The 20834-nt window shown below is 37.7% G+C and overlaps 1 protein-coding gene across 2 annotated transcripts in view; it reads left to right on the top strand.

Moving 5' to 3' along the window:
- The window catches only part of CLCN3 (chloride voltage-gated channel 3), a 97465-nt gene that overhangs the window by 2067 nt on the left and 74564 nt on the right, over positions 1-20834 (top strand). For both annotated transcript variants that reach the window (XM_040470776.1, XM_040470792.1), the window contains exon 2: positions 10314-10489. In XM_040470776.1, coding sequence (XP_040326710.1) covers positions 10330-10489 — 160 coding nt within the window. In that variant the 5' untranslated portion in view covers positions 10314-10329. The remainder of the gene's footprint in view (positions 1-10313; positions 10490-20834) is intronic.

The raw sequence follows: 20834 nt of genomic DNA, 5'->3' as shown, positions 1-20834 counted from the left end.
TTTTCAGACCACTCAGGAAGCCAGATTTGATCTCTGTGGTGGGTCAGATATCAAAGCAGTATCCTGTGGCATTTGGCCACTCTCACTGCTTTGTAGAACCTTCATCTAAGTTTCTAGTCAGACTCGACAGCAGTGATCTAAAACATATAATATGATATAACAAGTGTTAATATTTATTGAGTGAATTCTGTGGTTCAGATTCATTCCTAAGTGTTTTTTTTGTGGATTATCTCAATTATGACACCAACTCCATGAAGTAGGTACTTTGTTTTTCCATTATACAGATAATGGAAACTGAGGAATAGAACAGTTATTTAACTTGCCCAAGGTCTCAGTTAAGTGTCACAACTGGCATGATCTCAGAGCTCTTGCTCTCAATGGCTGCACTGTATTTCAGGTAAGACTAGTCAAAATGCCAGAAGAAAAGTTAGGATGAGAGATACGGCACCATAGGTTCATTTATTTTTCAATTATAAAAGTAATGTGAAATTACAGAAACTCTGGGAAATAAATTTTTGAAACTTTCATTCTATTATAATGAACTCTTTTTGTGTGTTTTTCATATGCACATTTACACGTGTATATATATTGTAGCTATGATTTATTTTTATTTTTAAAAATGAATGTTCTTCAGTTAAAGTACAAAATGTAGGACCAACACGTTGAGAAACTGCCCATTTGTATTGCTGAAATACAGAGATTTGATCTGCAACTTTGACTGCAGCCAGTTAATATTTTTTGCTCTTTTGAGTAGTTGAACAGTTTCTGTCCTGTAAAATCATGAAAATTATTTAGTCTTCCACAGCATCTTTTTGTTGGAATATTGTCTACCTTTCTTTTTTTCTTATAGTCTAAGCCTTATATTTGTGTTTTTACTTTTAAAATCATCTAGTATTTAACTTTTGAATGACTAAAAATTTTTATTAATCTAGGAAACTTCAGTGTCTACTTCCTTTAGCAGGTTATTCATTTAATACTTCTTTTGAAGAAAAATGCAAGCACAGCAGTTTGGACATGCAGCTAACTTAATAGAGAAAATAGCAAGTAATATTGCTTTGGGGAGAAATCAGTTTCATTGTTGTCATATCTTGTATGTGGTAACAATACGTATCAGAATAAATTCTGTGATGTTCTGACCTAAGTTTTATGATGTTATATGGGGCGGAGGTGTCATTCTTTGGTAAAATAAATTTGAGAAGCTTTTCACAGATTTAGTGTTTACTCCAGGTTTTCTCGAGCCATATGCTGTTAGCCATTACAATTCTAGAATGGGGTATGCTTTATTACCCAAACTTATTTGACCATGAAATCTTTTACTGGACTTGTATTCTGTATACATACTCATCTTCAAATATTTTAGTTGCCTTTTTGGCTCCATAGCATGATTCATGTCAGTAGTTTTGCTTCAGTTAACTTCTTCTCCCATCTCTGCCCCATAAAATCCCACTTACCTTTTAAGGTGGAAGTCAGTTGTGTCTCTTCCAAAGGAGGCTTCTCACCTCAGTTACACTGAGATGAGCTCTTTTTTCCATGCTCTTATAACACTACTGCTGTTTTCTGTGATATCTGTCATATATTGCCTTTTATTGTATACATTACTTTATAGGAAAGTATTTCAGCATTGCTTTCAAGGACAGTGTATAATGCAATTTATGCTGAACTTTACTGAAAGCTGTAAGGCCTATATAAATATGCCATTAATCAATAAAAATTATCTATTTTTTTTACAATGTCTGATACATTAGTAGGTATTCTGTAAACATTAGTAAATGAATGAGTGATTATGTTGAAATTCATTGTCACATTTTGATTTTTGACCAGTATTTAAAAATACAGTTAAAATATTTATACAGTTATGATATTTATATGAGATGCTTAAAGTATTTATATGAAAATGCTCCTTACACACAAATGGCTTACATCAATCAGCGTTTTACCTCTGCTATTATGCTTGTGAAACTTTTGTCCATCTCTCTAGTTGCTAATATTTGGGATTTCCATTTCTTTTTTCAGTGATATTGTACCTACTTGTCTATTTAGCTTACTAGCCAGCCAGGTAGCTGACTGATAACACCTTTGAAACTTAGCCATGATCCTTAGCCCTACCCAGTCTCCTTTCTGAGAGAGGTAAAACTTGACTGGGAGCTATGGAAAATTGGTGTAACTATTTCAGGCTGTGTGGGTCCCTTATCCACGAATTTGCAGTCTTCCTAGTTCTTCTTCCCACCCCCCAATTCAAGTGGCATACTACTTAGTGTTTGCAGTTTGGGTGCTAGATTGGTGCACTGAATGAAGGGAACCACTCCCCTCATTGTAGTGTGGCCTTGAATAGGACTTAAAGCTTACATATCTAATTCTATAGTTGGAAAGAACACTCTGATCTTGAGTCCCATAAGATGTAGAAGAATGAAATTTGTTCTTCCAGCTGTTTTGAATCAATTAGTCAAGTCAGAAACCTAGCAGATCTCTTAGATTTCTTCACCATTCCCCACAGTTTATTGTTTACCATATCCTCTTAAATATTTTTCAGAATTCTTTTCACTCCATATTGTGATGTCTTAGGTTAATTATGCCTTCAGTATCTCATATGTAGGATTATTCAGGGTTCTACTGGAATTAGGGTTACCTAGCTCCTCTTTCAGCCTTTTGCTCTTCTAATCTGTCTTGCATACTGCTGCTACTGTTGCCTTGCTAAAATTCGTATTTGGTCATGTGGTTTATCTTTGAAAACTCAATGGTTTCTCTTGTGTATAAATGAGTAATTAAGTTCCTTAGCACAGCATATGAGCTCCTCCCTTTCTGATCTGGCCTATGTCCACCTCTCCAGCTACTCTCCAGTCCCTTACCTCTTATTTAAGCTACCTAAGCAGTTTTTATTATTATGCTGCTGTGTTTTTGCATGTATTTTTTTGTTTGTTTGTTTTTTGTTGTTGTTTGTTTTGCTTGTATTGACTTTCACCTTATCGTTAGCCCAGTTCACTCATCCTAATCCTTCAAGTACTCAGCTTAAACATTCCCTTTATTAAATGTTCACTTTTAAGGATGCCTGGGTGGCTCAGTCGGTGAAGCATCCGACTTCAGCTCAGGTCATGATCTCACAGTTTGTGGGTTTGAGCACCATGTCAGGCTCTGTGCTGACAGCTCAGAGCCTGGAGCCTGGTTTGGATTCTGTATCTCCCTCTCTCTCTGCCCCTCCTCCACATATGCTCTGTCTCTCTCTGTCTCTTAAAAAATAAGTAAACGTTAAAAAATTCTTTTAAATAATTTTAAAAATGTTCACTTTTAAGACTTTCCAGGTAGCATGCTTATTCCTTTTCAGTGTTATCGAATACCTCCTATATACCTTTCCTGTGATATTTATCATACCATACTGTAGTTACTTGTATGTCTTTTGCCTTCACTGCTTTGGGAATAGGGACCATATTTTACTCATTACCCCAGCACCTGTCTTGTGCCTGGTACATGATGGGTACTGAGTAAATGGTTGTCAAATACATTAACAAGTGACTATGAAAACTAATTTTGGCTACAAGGGAGATGACAACTGAGATAGGGAATGTAGGAGAACAAGCAAGTTTGGGACAAATATTCAGTTTCATTGAATTAGAGTTTGCATAATATCCAAATAGAGATGTACCATCCAAATAGAGAAGTATTTGTTATTTACTCATAAGTATTAATTGACCCATCAAGATTTTGTAGATATAGATAAGATTATAAAATTTATATGGAAAGGTAGGGGCACCTGGGTTGCTCAGTGGGTTGAGCGTCTGACCGGCTCAGGTCATGATCTCACAGTTCATGGGTTCGAGCCCCGCATCAGGCTCTGTGCTGACCGCTTGCTCAGAGCCTGGAGCCTGCTTCAGATTCTGTGTCTCCTTCTGTCTCTGCCCCTCCCCCGCTCATGCTTTGTCTCACTCTGTTTCTCAAAAAGAAAGAAATGTAAAAAAAATTTTTTTTAATTTATATGGAAAGGTAAAGTAACTAGAATAGCTAAAGTAATTTTGAAAAATAAGAATAAAGTGTGAGAAATTAATCTATCCAATTTCCAGCTTATTTCAGCGCTAGAGTAAGCAAGACTGTGTGGTATTGCTGAAGGTATAGACATATAGATCAGTGGAACAGAACACAGAACTCTGAAATAGATGCACACGAATATACCCAACTAATTTTTGACAAAGGCAAAAGAAAATAAAAACAAATCAGTGAAAGATAGCTTTTTTCAGCAAATACTGCTGGAACAATTGGACATGCAAACATCCAAAAAAAAAAAAAAAAAGAAAAGAAAACCCAAAAAACGAAGAACTTCAACCTATGTCTTAACACCTTATACAAAAAGTCACGCAAAATGGATCATGGACTTACATGTAAAATGTTAAACTTTAAAAACATAGGGATGCCTGGGTGGCACAGTCAGTTAAGCATCTGATTCTTGATTTTGGCTCAGGTCATGATCTTACTTTCATGAGATTGAGCCCTAAGTCAGGCTCTGTGTCGGGTGTGGAGCCTGCTTAAAATTCTCTCTCCCTCTCCCCCTGTCCCTCCCCTGCTTTCATGCTCTCTCTTTCTCAGAAAAAAAAAAAAAAAAAAAGAAAAGAAAAGAAAAAAATTTAGAAGAAAATATTTGGGGGGTAGATTTCTTAGATGACACTAAAAGCATAATCAATAAAGGAAAAATGTATGAATTCAACTTCATCAAAATTAAATATTTTGCTCAGTGATAGACCCTGTTAAAAGGAAGAAAATCACAGGCACCCAGCTAGCTTAGTTAGTGGAGTATGTGACTCTTGGTGTCAGGGTTGTGAGTTTGAGCCCCACATCAGGCGTAGAGAGTACTTAAAAAGTACTTAAAAAAAAAGTCAAGCTATAGAGTGTGAGAAAATGTTTGCAAACAACATATCTGACAAAGGACTGGTATCTAGAATATACTAAAGTATAAAACTCAGCAGTAGAAAAGCAATCCAGTTAGAATATGGGCAAAATATATGAACTGTCATTCCACTAAAGAGGATAGGCAGATAGCAAAGAGGTACAAAAAAGATGTTCAACATGATTAGCTACCAGGGAAATGCAAACAAACTGCAGTGAGATATCACTACACACCTATTGGAATGGCTAAAATTAAAATTGGTGACAACGGGAAGTTCGGGTAAGGATGTGAAGAAACTGGATCACCCATGTATTTATTGTTGGTTGGAATGCACCCATGTATTTATTGTTGGTGGGAATGTAAAACTGGCAGTTCCTTAAAAAACTAAACATGCAATTACCATATGACCCAATTAATGCACTCCTTAAGTTTTATCCCAGAGAAATGAAGACTTGACTGCATACAAAAACCTGTACATGGATATTTATAGCAGCTTTATTCATAATACCCAAAACCTAGAAAAAAGCCAGATATTCTTCAATGGGTGAATGGTTAAGTTATGGTACATCCATACCATGGACTACTACTCAGCAATCAAAAGGAAAGAACTATTGATACATAGAGCACCTAGATGAATCTCTAGAGAATTATACTGAGATCATGACCTGATCCAAAATCAAGAGTTGGACGCCCATCTGATTAAGCCATCTAGGTGCCCCAACATGTTATGTATCTTGATTGTACCATCAATGTCAGTATTTGGGTTGTGATTTTCTGTAGTTTTGCAAGATGTTACCATTGGCAGAAGCTGAGTAAAGGGTACACAAGATATCTCTGTATGATATTTTACAACTGCATGTGAAATCAGAATTATTTCAAAAAGTCGAATAAAAAAATACTGAACACTTAATATGTGTTAGGTACTATGCTAATGACCATCGATTATGGAATATTGAACAGAAATGGACACTGTGTCAGATCTCACGATATATTCTAGTTGGGAAGACAGACATTAACTAAATAATCATGTAAATAAGTATAATATTACATACAACCGTAGTAAATGATATAAAGGAGAGAATTAAGAACTAACAGTGAAAATTTGACCTAGTTTAGGGAGATTTGCCCAGGTAGTAAGTAGGTCAGAGAGGCTTTCCTTATTAGTTGCATGACTTTGGGTAAGTTATTTAAACTCTGTGCCTCAGTTTCCTCATCTGTTAAATGAGGAAAATAATAGTACCCAACCTTTAGGGTGATTATATTTAATACAAGTATAAACAAGTTAATTTTTGTCATGTTAAGGTTAATGCTGAACATGTAATAAACTGTTTAAGAGGTTTTTTTGGGGGGTGGGGGGAGGGTGCCTGGGTGACTCAGCTGGTTAAGCATGTGGCTCTTGGTTTCAGCTTAGGTCATGATCTCATGGTTTTGTGGGTTCGAGCAGTATGTCAGGCTCTGTGCTGGCAGCACGGAGCCGGCTTGGGATTCTTTTTCTCCCTTTCCCTCTGCCCCTCCCCCACTAGCACTGTCTCTTTCTCTCTCAAGATAAATAAACTTTAAAAAAAATTTGTTTTTTTTTAATGTTTATTTGTGAGAAAGTGTGCTCACATGCACAGGTGAGGGAGGGGCAGAGAGAGAGGGAGACAGAGAATCCCAAGCAGACTCCACACTGCCAGTGCAGAGCCTGATATGGGGCTTGAACCCATAAATGGTGAGATCATGACCTGAGCTGAAATTGAAAGTCCGACGCCTAACAGACTGAGCCACTCAGGTGCCCCTATTTAAGAATTTGTTAAATAGATGTGAAGAATGAGTAGGAAAGTTAATTAGGTGGGGGAGAAAAGGGTATGTTCCAAGCTGAGGAAGCTGTAAGACAGGAAACAGCCTAGTTAGGACTGAGGAAGATCAGTTAATCTAGAGGACTGCAAGAAGTACATGCTTCAAAGTGAAGCTAGAGAACTAGGCAGAGGCCAGGCTGCAGGGATTTTGTCTGCTAGGTTTAAGAGTTTGTCTGCTAAAGTTGGTGAGAAGTGACTGAGGCTTTAATCCATGGAGTATGGAGAGATTACTGATCAGACTTGCTTTCAGAAAAGACCATGATGGCTATAGTATGGAGATCAGATTAGAGTGGTCAAGGTGATTGTACATAGATCATTTAGGAATTTACTGCAATACACCAGGCTTTATCCCTGGAGATTTTCATAGGTTATCTCCAGTCCTCATAACTGCAAGAATATATTCACAGACCACTGTTTCTCTATTATGTTTTGAAATGACTTTAAATATATTTTTTGACAATTAAAAAGGACAAGATCACTTTGTAGTATTGTTTTCATTTTTTTAAATATGCAGAATTTCAGCTGCCATATTGTGGTTTAACAGCCTTTTGTGGGCAAGCCTGGGAATTGGGTTTAGAACTTAAAAATCATCTGGATATCATTGGTATCCAGATTTCTTCTGTGTATTTCCTTTATGCTACTACAGAATTTTATTTAAAAAAATTTTTTTATTTATTTTTGAGACAGAGAGAGACAAAGCGTGAGTGAGATAGGAGCAGAGAGAGAGGGAGACAGAGAATCCAAAGCAGGCTCCATGCTCTGAGCTATCAGCACAGAGTCCGACGTGGGGCTCGAACTCGCAAACTGTGAGATCATGACCTGAGCTGAAGTCAGACATCCAACCGACTGAGCCACCCAGGAACCCCAACTACTACAGAATTTTAGACACTCTTGTTATAAAGAAAAGTGTAGAGGCTAGATGTCTCAGAGGTATTAGTGAAATTAAGTTTTTTAAGCATTTTGTAAGTGTTAAGTTCCCAGTTATCACTTACTGGTTTTTGAGGACTTTTACGGAAATGGAGGAGATACCTTGGAATTGCTGATTGAGGTCCCAGTACACAGAAATGTTTAATTATTTTAGGGATTTCTCAGTGATATGTAGCCTCTAACTAACGTTCATTGATGTGCGTTATCACATGTCTTAAGCCTTTCTAGTCTGATCATGAGGTAAAGAAATGATGAACAGAATGTTTGTATTCTTTCCAAAATCTTACCATATGGGCTTTGATACATCAAAATTCAAATGATTCATGCTTATTTTTTTAAAAGGCTTTTGGCTATTTACTCAAGAGCCACAATATTTAATTTGATTGCCTTATGGACCCTGCAAAGTTCTTCGCATGAATAGTTATTTTCAAACTATTCTAACATTTACCTTAGATATAAAACTCTTGCTTTAATTAGTACACACAAATCTCAGTAAGTTATAACAGGCTGTCTTTGGTAGAAGTAACTATAAAACATTAATGAAGTTGCAAAGCAATAACTATGCAAGTTTTCTTTGTAATCCATGTGCTAAATCTTTGGTTATTCTCCCAGGGCCAGATTAGTACTGTTGTAGAGAGCATTTGTTTATTGAAAACTGAATACATTTCAGTTTTTTACCTTTTTTACCTCATTGACTGAATAAACAATTTGACATTTTATATTTATTATTTATGTATTATGTACCAATGACTATGCCAGATGCTGAGAATAGAGACATGTTCTCAAGGAGTTCTCAAAACTTCACCCTCTCTAAAGTAGTTTTGAAGTTAGGAAACTTATATAATAAATCTGTTAAAAATAGTTTTTAGCAATGTTTTATTTTTCTCAAAAGAAGTGTACAATCTCTACAAATAATTTTAATTGTTATAGCTCTTTGAGTTTATTTTTCCCTGTGCGGAAGGACGGTTTACTGAGGACAAGAGATTGTCTTAAAACACTTCAAGTCTTCAGTATTAAAATTCAACACTAAAAGGGCACCTGGCTGGCTCATTTAGTAGAGCATGTGACTCTTGGAGCCTACCTAAAAAAGAAAGAAGAATTCAGCACTAGGATTGGAGTATGCTTAGTGCCATTATCTTTTATTTTCATATGTACTTATTACGACATACCTATTAGGTTCTTGTTTTACAAGGCTTACTGGTTTGACTGCTTTTATGACTGTATCATTCAAGTCCCACACATGAACCTTTCAAGTTTATTGGTAATGTTTTGCACTCTCCATTTAGATATTGAGCAAGTAAGTAGATGTATTTTAAAAATAAAACAATTTAAGAGCAATACTGTTTTTAGAGTAAGAACAATGAAAACATAAGTATGTTTAGTATTATCTGCTTTGAAAAAATGAAAATTGTGATTTAAATTTGAAAATGATGAAAGGAGGGGGTGCCTGGATGGCTCAGTTGGTTGAGTGAATGACTTCAGCTAAGGTCATGATCTTGCAGTTCACGAGTTCAAGCCCCACATTGGGCTCTGGCTGATGGCTCAGAGCCTGGAACAGGCTTCAGATTCCGTATTTCCTCTGTCTGCCCCTAACCCACTTACACTGTGTGTGTGTCTCTCACTCCCGAAAATTAAAAATAAAAACATTAAAAAATAAAATAATGAAAGCAGAATGAAATTAATATTAAAAAAATTTTAATTACAGCATTTTAGGGGCACCTGGGTGGCTCAGTCAGTTAAGCATCCGACTTTGGCTCAGGTCGTGATCTCATGGTTCATGAGTTCGAGCCCTGCATTGGTCTCTGTGCTGACAGCTCAGACCCTGGAGCCTGTTTCAGATTCTGTATTTCCCTCTCTCTCTGTCCCTTCCCCACTCACACTCTATCTGTCTCTCTCAAAATAAACATTAAAAACAATTACAGCATTTTATTTTATTTTTTATTTATTTATTTATTTTTTTGAGAGCAAGAGAGTGCACAGGTATTCATCAGCATGAGCGGGAAAGGGGCAGAGAGCAAGGGGGACAGAGGATCCAAACGGGGCTTTGTGCTGACAGCAGAGAGCCTGATGCAGGGCTCAAACTCATGAACCATGAGATCATGACCTGAGCCAAGGTCAGACGCTTAACTGACTGAGCCACCCAGGTGCCCCAAATTACACCATTTTAAAATTAGTACTTGGATTTAGTAAAATACTCAAAAGAGACAAAGAATTTGCCTTTTAGACCTGGTACTTTAGCCATTTTGTTCCTTTCTCCCGTAGGCAACTTTTCCTGGAAATCGCTCCAGTGATCACAAGATTTACACAAGCCATTATGTACTGTTTTTCTACCTCTTCCCCATACCCTCTCCCCTGCTTTTTTTGGATAACTGCCCCCCCCCATATATATTGTGGTATACCTAAAACACTTCTTTGTAATTTTTTAACTTAACAACTGATCTTGCAGTTTGTTTTGTATCACTACATGAAGAAATTCTTTGTTCTTTTTTGTAGCTGCATAGTGAGAATAGAATTAATAAATCATCCCAAAAGACTTAGTAGAGTGAGCTATTGTAACAGTGAATGAACTTAGTATTTTTTTAATACAGAGATCAGAAGTTTCTTTTTGTTATGTTAAACTAAGTGATTTTTATAATACGCTGGGAAAATGTTAAAACTACTTTTTCCTCTTTTTTCAGATAATCAGAGAACTAAATGGAGTCTGAGCAGCTGTTCCATAGAGGATACTATCGAAACAGCTACAACAGTATAACAAGTGCAAGTAGTGATGAGGAGCTTTTAGATGGAGTAGGTGTTATTATGGACTTTCAAACTTCTGAAGATGACAATTTGTTAGATGGTGACACAGCAGTTGGTAAGTTTGTCATTATAACTTTTAATGTTTGTAGTAATGTCCACTAATAAATATATACATTATTTTATTGAGGTTGAGTTTTTGGGTAGCTTTTTTTATTTTTTAATTGAGTTCGTTCATATAACGTAACCATTTTAAAGCTTTCAGAGGCGGATGGATGGCTCATTTAAGTGTCCGATGCTTGGTTTCAGCTCACGTCATGATCTCAGTTTGTGAGTTCAAGCATATGTCTGGCTCCGAGCTGAGAGTGTGGAGCCTGCGTGGGATTCTTTCTCTCCTCTCTCTCTGTCCTTCCCCTGCTTGCACACTCTCTCTCTCTCTTTCAAATAAATAAACTTAAAAAAAGTATTCAGTTCATTGGCATTTAACACATTCACAGTGTTGTGCAATTACCACTTTTATCTAGTTCCAAAACATTTTCATTATCCCCAAAAGAAAACCTTGTATATGGGTAAACTTAAAAATTTAAATGTAACATAATATGGAGATGTATGCAACTGTAATTGGAATCCTCAGGGAAATAGAACCTAATAGGATAGATACCCAGAAAGCGATTTATTATGAAGGATTGCCTCTCATGTTTGTGGAGGCTGAGTTCTACAATCTGTCATCTGCAAGTTGGAAGCCCAGGAAAGCTGGTGTATTTCTAGTCTAAACCCAGAGGCCTGAGAACCAGGGTAGCCAATGGTGTGTGCCAAGGCCCACACATCCAGAAGTGTTTATGTCCAAAGGCAGAAGATAGATGTCCCATGTCAAGCAATGAGCAATATCACCTTTCCTCTGCCTTTTTGTTCTATTCACATTCTCAACTGATTGCATGATGCCCACTTGGATTGTAGGGTGTAGACTTTTTTAAGTCTACTGAATCAAACACTAATCTCTTCTGGAAAGACTCTCACAGGCGCACATAAAAATAATGTTTTACCAGCTATCTAGGCATCCCTTAGCTCTGTGAAGTTGACATGTAAAATTAACCATCACAACAATCATCAGATTATAAGCGTGGAGATTTTACAAAGTGAATACACATATAACTATCCCTCATTAAAAAATAAAACATAACTGAGGCCTGGGTGGCTCAGTCTGTTAAGTGGCTGACTCTTAATTTCGGCTCAGGTCATGATCCCAGGGTTGTGGGATTGATCCCTGGGTCGGGCTCTGTGCTGAGCACAGAGTCTGCTTGAGATATTCTCTCTCCCTCTGTTGCTCTCCTCTGCTTGCATTCTCTCTCTGTCTCTCTCTCAAACAAAATAAATAAAATAAATAAAACATTACCACTTCAGAATTCTCCCTTGTTCCTCCTTCCAGTTTCATAGGTGACTATTATTTTGACTTCTATTAGTTTTACAGGTATTTAATTTCATATAAATGGAATTATACTGTTTATACTCTTTTGCACCTGGTGTCATTAATTTATGTTTTGAGATTCATCTATGTTGCTGAATATAGCAGTAATTGATTATTTTCAGTGCCACATAGTATCATTGTGTACACATGCTGCAATTTGTTGTGTTCATCATATATTGTTGGTGGACATTTAAGGGTTTTTTTTCTTACAGATTTTGGCTCTCAGTAATAATGCTTTTATGAATTTTCATTTACCTGTATTTTAGTGCACATTATATACACAGTTCTCTGGGACTTATACCTTGGAATGGAACTCTTAGTTGACAGAGTATGTGGATTTCAGTATTACTAGATACTGTGAAAGGTGGTTCCGAAGTAGTTGTAGCATATTCATTCTACCAGCAGTGTGTGAAAGTTCTGGTTGTTCCACATTTTCACCAATACTTGATATTCTCAGTTAAAAAAGAAAATTGGCTATTCTAGTGTGGGTGCAGTATTCTCACATTTTGGTCTTTTTTTTTTTATTTTTTTTTATTTTTTTAATTTTTTTTTTTTCAACGCGTATTTATTTTTGGGACAGAGAGAGACAGAGCATGAACGGGCGAGGGGCAGAGAGAGAGGGAGACACAGAATTGGAAACAGGCTCCAGGCTCTGAGCCATCAGCCCAGAGCCCGACGCGGGGCTCGAACTCACGGACCGTGAGATCGTGACCTGGCTGAGGTCGGACGCCTAACCGACTGCGCCACCCAGGCGCCCCTCACATTTTGGTCTTAATTTTACATTTATCTGAAGGCTTTTGAGTTTGTTTATTTTTTTATTTTTTTATTTAAAAAAATTAAAAATTTTTAATGTTATTTATTTATTTATTTAACATTTATTTATTTTTGAGACAGAGAGAGACAGAGCATGAACAGCGGAGGGTCAGAGAGAGGGAGACACAGAATCCGAAACAGGCTCCAGGCTCTGAGCTGTCAGCACAGAGCCCGACGCGGGGCTCGAACTCACGGACCGTGAGATCATGACCTGAGCCGAAGTCGGATGCTTAACCGACTGAGCCACCCAGGCGCCCCTGTTTATTTATTTTTGAGAGAGAAAGAGAGCACGAGCAGGGGAGGGGCAGAGAGAGAGAGAGAGAGATGCAGAATCCAAAGCAGGCTCCAAGCTGTCAGCAGGAGCCCGACACGGGGCTCGAACTCACCAACTGTGAGACCATGACCTGAGCCGAAGTCGGATGCTCAACCGACTGAGCCACCCAGGCGCCCCTGAAGGCTTATGAGTTAAATACATTTTTGCATGTTTATGGGTTTTTTAGACTGCCTCTTTTAAAGTGTCAGTTTGATATTTTTGCCCATTTTATGAATGCTTTATGCATTCTGATTAAAAGTCCTTTATCAGCGGGGCGCCTGGGTGACTCAGTTGGTTGGGCATCCGACTTCAGCTCAGATCATGATCTCGCGGTCTGTGAGTTCGAGCCCCGCATCGGGCTCTGTGCTGACAGCTCAGAGCCTGGAGCCTGTTTCGGATTCTGTGTCTCCCTCTCTCTCTGACCCTCCCCCATTCATGCTGTCTCTCCCTGTCTCAAAAATAAATAAACGTTAAAAAAAAATTAAATAAAAAAGTCCTTTATCAGATATATATATATTGCAAATGTCCTCTCTCATTCTGGTATGCCTTTTCACATTTTTTTTTTTTTAACGTTTATTTATTTTTGAGACAGAGAGAGACAGAGCATGAACAGGGGAGGGTCAGAGAGAGAGGGAGACACAGAATCTGAAACAGGCTCCAGGCTCTGAGCTGTCAGCACAGAGTCCGACGCGGGTCTCGAACTCATGGACCACGAGATCATGACCTGATCCGAAGTCGGATGCTTAACCGACCAAGCCACCCAGGTGCTCCTGCCTTTTCACATTCTTAATGGTCCTGCCTTTTCACATTCTTAATGGAATCTTTTGATGAAGATGCCATAAATTCTAAAGAAATCCAGTTAATCTTTTCCTTTATTCTTTGTCCTTTTTGTAATCTATTTTGTAATCTCTTCCCATACCTCAAGATCATGAATATATTCTCTGATATTCTTCTAGAAGTTTTATTTTTTTTCTGTGTCTTTCACATTTAGATTTATAATGTACCTTGCAACTAACTTTTATGTATGATGTAAGTTAAAGGTTTAGATTCATTTTTTCCATATGGATGAGTAGTTGATCCAGCACCATTTATTGAAAAAACCTTCCATTCTCCTGTATACTGCAGTGACATCTTTATCAAGTGGGTATGTTTCTGTAGGTCTGTTTTTGAACTTTATACTCCGTTACATTGAAATTCTTGTTTCTTCTTATGCCAAAACTCAGCTTATATATGAGTTTTGTTTTTCATATTGGTCTTTTATTGACTTGTGGTCCATATAGTTTACTCAAACTTAATGTAATCACTGATATATTTGAGTTCAAATCTGTTGTCTTTATTGTTTTCTGTTTGTCATAGTTGTTCTTTTTTCTCTATTTCTTTCTGTTCCTCCCAGTACTTTGTTAGTTACATGCTGTCTTATTGTTTGGTGCATTACTCTAGAGATTATAACATGCACTCTTGACTTTTCAGTTCTATAAATTAGTACTTTTACCACTTTGTGGAAAATGCAAGGACCTTACGGTATTTTACCTCATTTTATCCCCCTCCCACTTTTTGTTCTCTGGGACAAAGAATAATTCTTCATATATTTTATTTATTTGTTTTCTGTTTACTTATTTTTGAGAGAACAAGCAGGGAAGGGGCGGAGAGAGAGGGAGACAGAGAATCCCAAGCAGGCTGTGTGCTGTCAGTGCAGAGCCGGCATGGAGTTCAAACCCAGTAACTGAACTGTGAGATCATGACAGAGCTGAAATCACGAGTCAGACATTCAACCGACTGAGCCACCCAGGCACCCCTCTTCATATATTTTGTTTCATTTCAAACAATTTTTTTAATGTTTATTTATTTTTGAGAAGAGACAGACAGAGTATGAGAGGGGGAGGGGCAGAAAGAGAGGGAGACACAGAAGCCGAAGCAGGCTCCAGGCTCTGAGCTGTCAGCACAGAGCCCAACGCGGGGCTGGAACTCACAGACCACGAGATCATGACCTGGGCCTCAGTTGGATGCTTAACCGACTGATCCACCCAGGCGCCCCCACTTCGTATATTTTAAACTTCACAAGACGTTATTTATTGTTTTATGTCAGTATCTACTTAGATTTAGCTACGTCTTCACTTTTTCTATTACTCTTCATTTTATACTGTATTTTCATATATCTGTCTGGGTTAGTTATCTTTCTTCCTGAAGAACTCTCATTGATATTTCCTTTCATTACTAACGTAGCGATAAATTTACTCAGTGTTTCAAAAGTTTTTGTTTCCTCTTTGTTTTTGTAAGATATATTTGTGGTTCGAGGCTTCTGGGAGTCTCAGTCGGTTAAGCGTCCGACTTCAGCTCAGGTCATGATCTTGCGGTTTTTGAGTTCGAGCCCTGCATTGGACTCTGCTGATGGCTCAGAGCCTGGAGCCTGCTTCAGATTCTGTGTCTCCCCATCTGTTTGCCCCTCCCGTGCTCATGCTCTGTCTCCCTCTGTCTCTCAATAATAAAATAAAACGTTAAAAATTTTTTTAGAAAGATATATTTGTAGTTATATATTTCCAGATGTATAGTCATTTTCTTTGAACACTTAAAATTTTTAATGTTTATTTATTTTTGAGAAACAGAGGGAGACAGAGCGTGAGTGACGGAAGGGCAGAGAGAGAGGGAGACACAGAATCTGAAGGAGGCTCCAGGTTCTGAGCTGTCAGCACAGAGCCCAATGCAGGGCTCCAACTCATGAACCATGAGATCATGACCTGAGCCGAAGTTGGAAGCTTAACTGACTGAGCCTCTTTGAACACTTTAGAGATATAATTCTGGTATCATTTGCCTTCTTTTATTTCTCTTGAAAGGTCAGCTATCATTTTTATTCTTTTCCCCTTTTGGTTGCTTTTCTTCTTGTCTTTCAGAAGCTTAACCAAAGTTGCTTATGTGTGGTTTTCTTTGTATTTATCCTGGCTGGGGTTATTAGAGCCTCCTGAATTGTGACTTGATTTTTCTTTTTACCCCCCCCCCCTTTTTTTTTTAATCTTTGGATAATTTTGACCAGTGTGTCCTCAAATGTAACTGCCATTCTCTCTCTCCTCTCCTTTCAGGACTCCAATTTAATGTGTTAGATCTTTTCTCTGAGATCCTTGTATTTCTTTATACTCTTTGCTTTACATCTTCTTTTTCATTTCGATATTTCAGCTCTTTTGAATACAAGCAAAACAATAACTAGATGATATGGTAAGAGTATATTTAGTTTTGTAAGAAGCTGCCAAACTGTCTTTTAAAGTGGCTCTAGTGGGGCGCCTGAGTGGCTCAGTCAATTAAGCATCTGACTTTGACTCAGATCATGACCTTGCGGTTCATGGGTTTAAGCCCCGTGTCAGGCTCTGTGCTGACAGCTCGGAGCCTGGAGCTGCTTTGGATTCTGTGTCTCCTTCTCTCTCTGCCCCTCCACTGCTCATGCTCTGTCTCTGTCTCTGTCTCTCTCTCAAAAATAAAAACATTAACAAATATAAATTAAAAACAAATAAAGTGGCTATACCATTTGTATTCCCACCAGGAGTGAATGAGAGAGTTCCTGTTGCTCCACATACATGTCACCATTTGGTGTTGTCAATAGTTTAGATTTTAGCTGTTGTAACAGGTGTGTGTTGGTATCTCATTGTTTTCTATCAAGTTTTGAATATCAGTTATTTCTTAATCACTGCATTTCCATTAGATAGTTTTTATAGATTTCTGTACTCTGGGAAAAATTCTATTCTCTTTTGGAACATATTAATCATTTGTTTAAACTCCATATCTGAATATTCTACACAGACCTTTGGGTCTGTTTCTATTGCCAGTTTTTTCCCTTGTTTTTCTAGTCTTTTGGCTCTAGCTTCAGGTGTGCTTTGTAATTTTTGATTGAATGCTAGATATTGTATACATAAAATTGTAGATGCTGGTGACATCTTCACCATAGTGTAATTAATTTTTTTCTGGGCACACAGGTAGACTAGGAGCAAATTACATTGATCTCATCAAAGATCAAGAGAATTAGCAGTGTGGTTTCAGACTTTTTGTGAGTTAGTCTGTATTTTGACTTACTTTATTTTTAGGGCATAGCCCTTGAGGATTTTAGTGGAAAGCTTGGTGTGTTTACAAGACTCCTTCTCTTTGGTGGGTGCTGAAATTTAGTTTTTATCTCCCTGGCATTTTAAGACTACTGACAGCTTGGCTAATCGTTTTAGTTTCTTAACCACTTTTTGCTTAGATTCTCAGCCTCTTGCTTACAAAATCTAGGAACAAAAATATTTTTGGGGAAAAGTATTATAGAATGATCTGTTCTGACTCTTTTCTCCAGGATATTGGAACGTTCAAGGCCACGTTGGTGAATCTTAACTTCAAATTTTGTCTATTTTGTCTACTTGACCCCTTAAGACTGGCAAGAGCTCCTCACTTTCATTTTCTGTTGGAGTTCTCAGTCTCTATACTTATAAATCAGGAAATGGCTCAAGGGCAAAAAGTGGTTGAGACTGTTGGGTTTACCTTTTTCACTTTTTTTCCCAGAATTTTGGCACCTGTATGCTTTCTGGCTGTTTTGGGTGTTCTTTGATTTTTTTTTTTTTTTTTTAGTAAATACAGTATTTTGTTATTATTTATCATTTGCTGTCTTCATCACTAATGCGTTTTTTCCTAATTTTAATTATGAAGTTATAGGCCAGATAAACACCTATATTTGTAATTTGGAAAATCAGGTAAAATTTAATACCATACCCATTTTTCTACCTTTAAGTAGCTTTTTGGCCCCTTCATGTGGGATAGAGGATTAACTCAGGGAAGTAAAATGGCCTAGGAGGACCTCACTCTTTCCATCTTTCCACATTATCATCAAGTATTGATGATGTCTTTATTTGTAGTTTTCAATAGAAGAGAGTACCAAGTAAGAAGGAAGGGGTGAAGGTATAAAAAAAGATTAAAAAAAATTTTTTTTTAATGTTTATTATTTGAGAGAAAGAGAGAGAGGGAGGGAAGGAGGGTAGAGCGGGGTAGGTGCAGAGAGAGAGGGAGACACAGAATCTGAAGTACGCACCAGGCTCTGAACTGTCAGCACAGAGCCCTATGTGGGGCTCGAACCCACGAACTGTGAGATCATGACCTGAGCCAAAGTCGGACGCTTAACTGACTGAGCCACCCAGACGCCCCATGTTCTCTTTTTTATTAGAGAAGATAACGTTCCTAGAACCCGATCAGTAGACTTCTTTTTTTTTTTTTTTTTTAATTTTTTTTTTTCAACGTTTATTTTATTTTTGGGACAGAGAGAGACAGAACATGAACGGGGGAGGGGCAGAGAGAGAGGGAGACACAGAATCGGAAACAGGCTCCAGGCTCTGAGCCATCAGCCCAGAGCCCGACGCGGGGCTCGAACTCACGGACCGAGAGATCGTGACCTGGCTGAAGTCGGACGCTTAACCGACTGCGCCACCCAGGCGCCCCAGTAGACTTCTTATATCACTGGCTGCAATTGGGTCATATGCCAATACATATAGAGCGATCACTGATGAAGAGGGATGGGATTACTGACTGGTTTGAGCAATCATAATTTGTTCCTTGGAAGTAGACACATTGCCAACCAAACAAAATAAAAATTCTGTTAGCAAGGAAGAAACTGGGGCGCCTGGGTGGCTCAGTCGGTTAAGGCTCCGACTTCAGCTCAGATCATGATCTCACGGTCCGTGGGTTCGAGCCCCGCGTCAGGCTCTGTGCTGACAGCTCAGAGCCTGGAGCCTGCTTCGGATTCTGTGTCTCCTTCTCTCTCCGCCCCTCCCCTGCTCATACTCTTCTCTCTGTCTCAAAAAAATAATAAATAAATAAAAACATTGAAATTGGAGTATTCTACGGTAAGCAGTCATTGTTGTTTTCCATGTAGATTCTGTCCTCGAGGTTAGTCTAGTTGAAGGTACCAGATATGGAACAACAGTTGACAACAACTAAGTGTTAAATTGGGTGGTACAGATTGTAGATGTTACACTTCAAAGAAAAAGGATATTATTTTGACACCCCTTTAGAATTGCATAGAGTGTTCTAGAAGGAGAGATAATACATGTAGTCTCAGCATTAAGAAAAGGTATTATGTTCTGAGACAGTGAATGTCCTTTGGTAAGGTAGTGATATCCTTTCTTTCAGCATAGCTAGCGTGGTCCTGTTAACAGTGGTTGGAGGGGGAACATCCTACAAGAGGTGGAAGCTATGATCTATTCTCAGGGGCTAGGGCAGATGTCAGAGGGAAGAGCTTATTTCTGTGTCTGCTCAGTATCTGGGCAGCATGGAAGTTGACAAGCAGTTGGTTATTAAATATTCTTTCATGACTTTTTAGTATACCAAAAAAATACTTAATCACTGGAGAGTACTGATGTTCTGGCATACGTGTTGAATAAAAATCTGTTATGTTCAGTGACTTTTAAGTTGTAGACCTGAATTTACATCCTGGCTCTGCCAGTTACTGTCTCTGCAAGTCACTTAGCCTCTCTATGCCTTTGTTTTTCCCTCTTTGAAGAACAGTAGTACTCACTAAATGATTGCTCTGAGAACTAAGTGTATGTGGAAACCTTAGCACATAAATAATGTATATAGGATCGTTAGCATAGTAAGTAGCTCATGGTAAGAACGCAGCGTATGGTAGCTATTTCTGTTTTCTTCTGTGTTCTTTTCCCTTTGGATATATTGTATATTGGGCTTAATCTTCTGGGGCAGGTACAAAATATTTTCAGAAAAGATGCCCAACCTCCACTTTTCATTAAGAGGCATTTTAGTGCTTTCTATTCAGTCTTAGGCTTTGTTTAGGTCCTTCAGTTTTTGAAGGAAGACTAGCTGAATGTAAATAAATAAATAGCTCTGTTACAATTCCAAAAGATAATTCTAAAATCATTGTTACCTAATGTATACGAAACCCTCAACGAAATAAATTAATTAAAAGTAAATACACAGGTGCACACACACACGTGTTGATGACTTCTGGAACCTTCTATACAACCCATCTACCCACGATACTCTAAAATTCCAGAATATCATAAATAATTGTCTATACTAATGGTGCCTCCAGAAGCTACATAGCTCAGCAGATCCTTGATTTTAGACTTCTGACTTTCAGACCTATAACAGAATAAAGTATTGTTTTAAACCACAAAGTTTGTGGTAATTTGTTACATTAGCAGTAGGAAACTGATACAAATGTTTCATTTAAATATTAATACATGTATTATTATGAAAATGTTTCAACCTTATAAACCTCCTGAAAAAGATCTTGGGGATCTTCCTGGGTCTATAGAACACACTTGACTACACATTGAGAACTTTTAAGATAAGCCAGGTGTAAAACACACATTGAGTAACTGAATAAGGTAATTTGTTGTATTATATAAGCTATAAGAGTGGAAGGGCTTATATTAAAAGGGCAGAATCTATGTATATAATGTGATGTCTTTTCTCTTAAAATATTATATACACATGTAGACACAAACTTTGGAGGGAAATACATCAAAATAATGAATTTTCTCTTGGTGATGGAATTTGGGTGCTTTTAATTTTTCTTCACGCTTTGCAGTGTTTTCCAATTGTCACTAGTTTGGCTGCAGATTTATAAAACTGAGCTGAAGTTTCCAGGTCATTATATACTTGTCTATGTAGGAGGATAGAACATACTTCTTTAATAGTTTGTTAGCTTGGTTTATGACTTTTAAATATTTAGTCATACAGCAAATGAGTCTTCCTTTGTACTCTTGCTCTGGGCCTTATAAATGTTAGGGTTGGTCTTGTGCCTGGCTGTCATATCTCTAGGTCTTTGTAGATGTTTCCTTTGCCCATTTACCAATTATTACTTGTACTTTGGTTCTCACATTAGAACTCACTCCCTCTGGAAAGCCT

The sequence above is a fragment of the Herpailurus yagouaroundi genome, unplaced genomic scaffold (assembly GCF_014898765.1).
Source record: "Herpailurus yagouaroundi ecotype Mexico unplaced genomic scaffold, PumYag 28, whole genome shotgun sequence".
NCBI classification, from domain to species: domain Eukaryota; kingdom Metazoa; phylum Chordata; class Mammalia; order Carnivora; family Felidae; genus Herpailurus; species Herpailurus yagouaroundi.
Note: the sequence above shows the minus strand (reverse complement) of the source record. Positions and strands in the feature narration are given on the sequence as shown.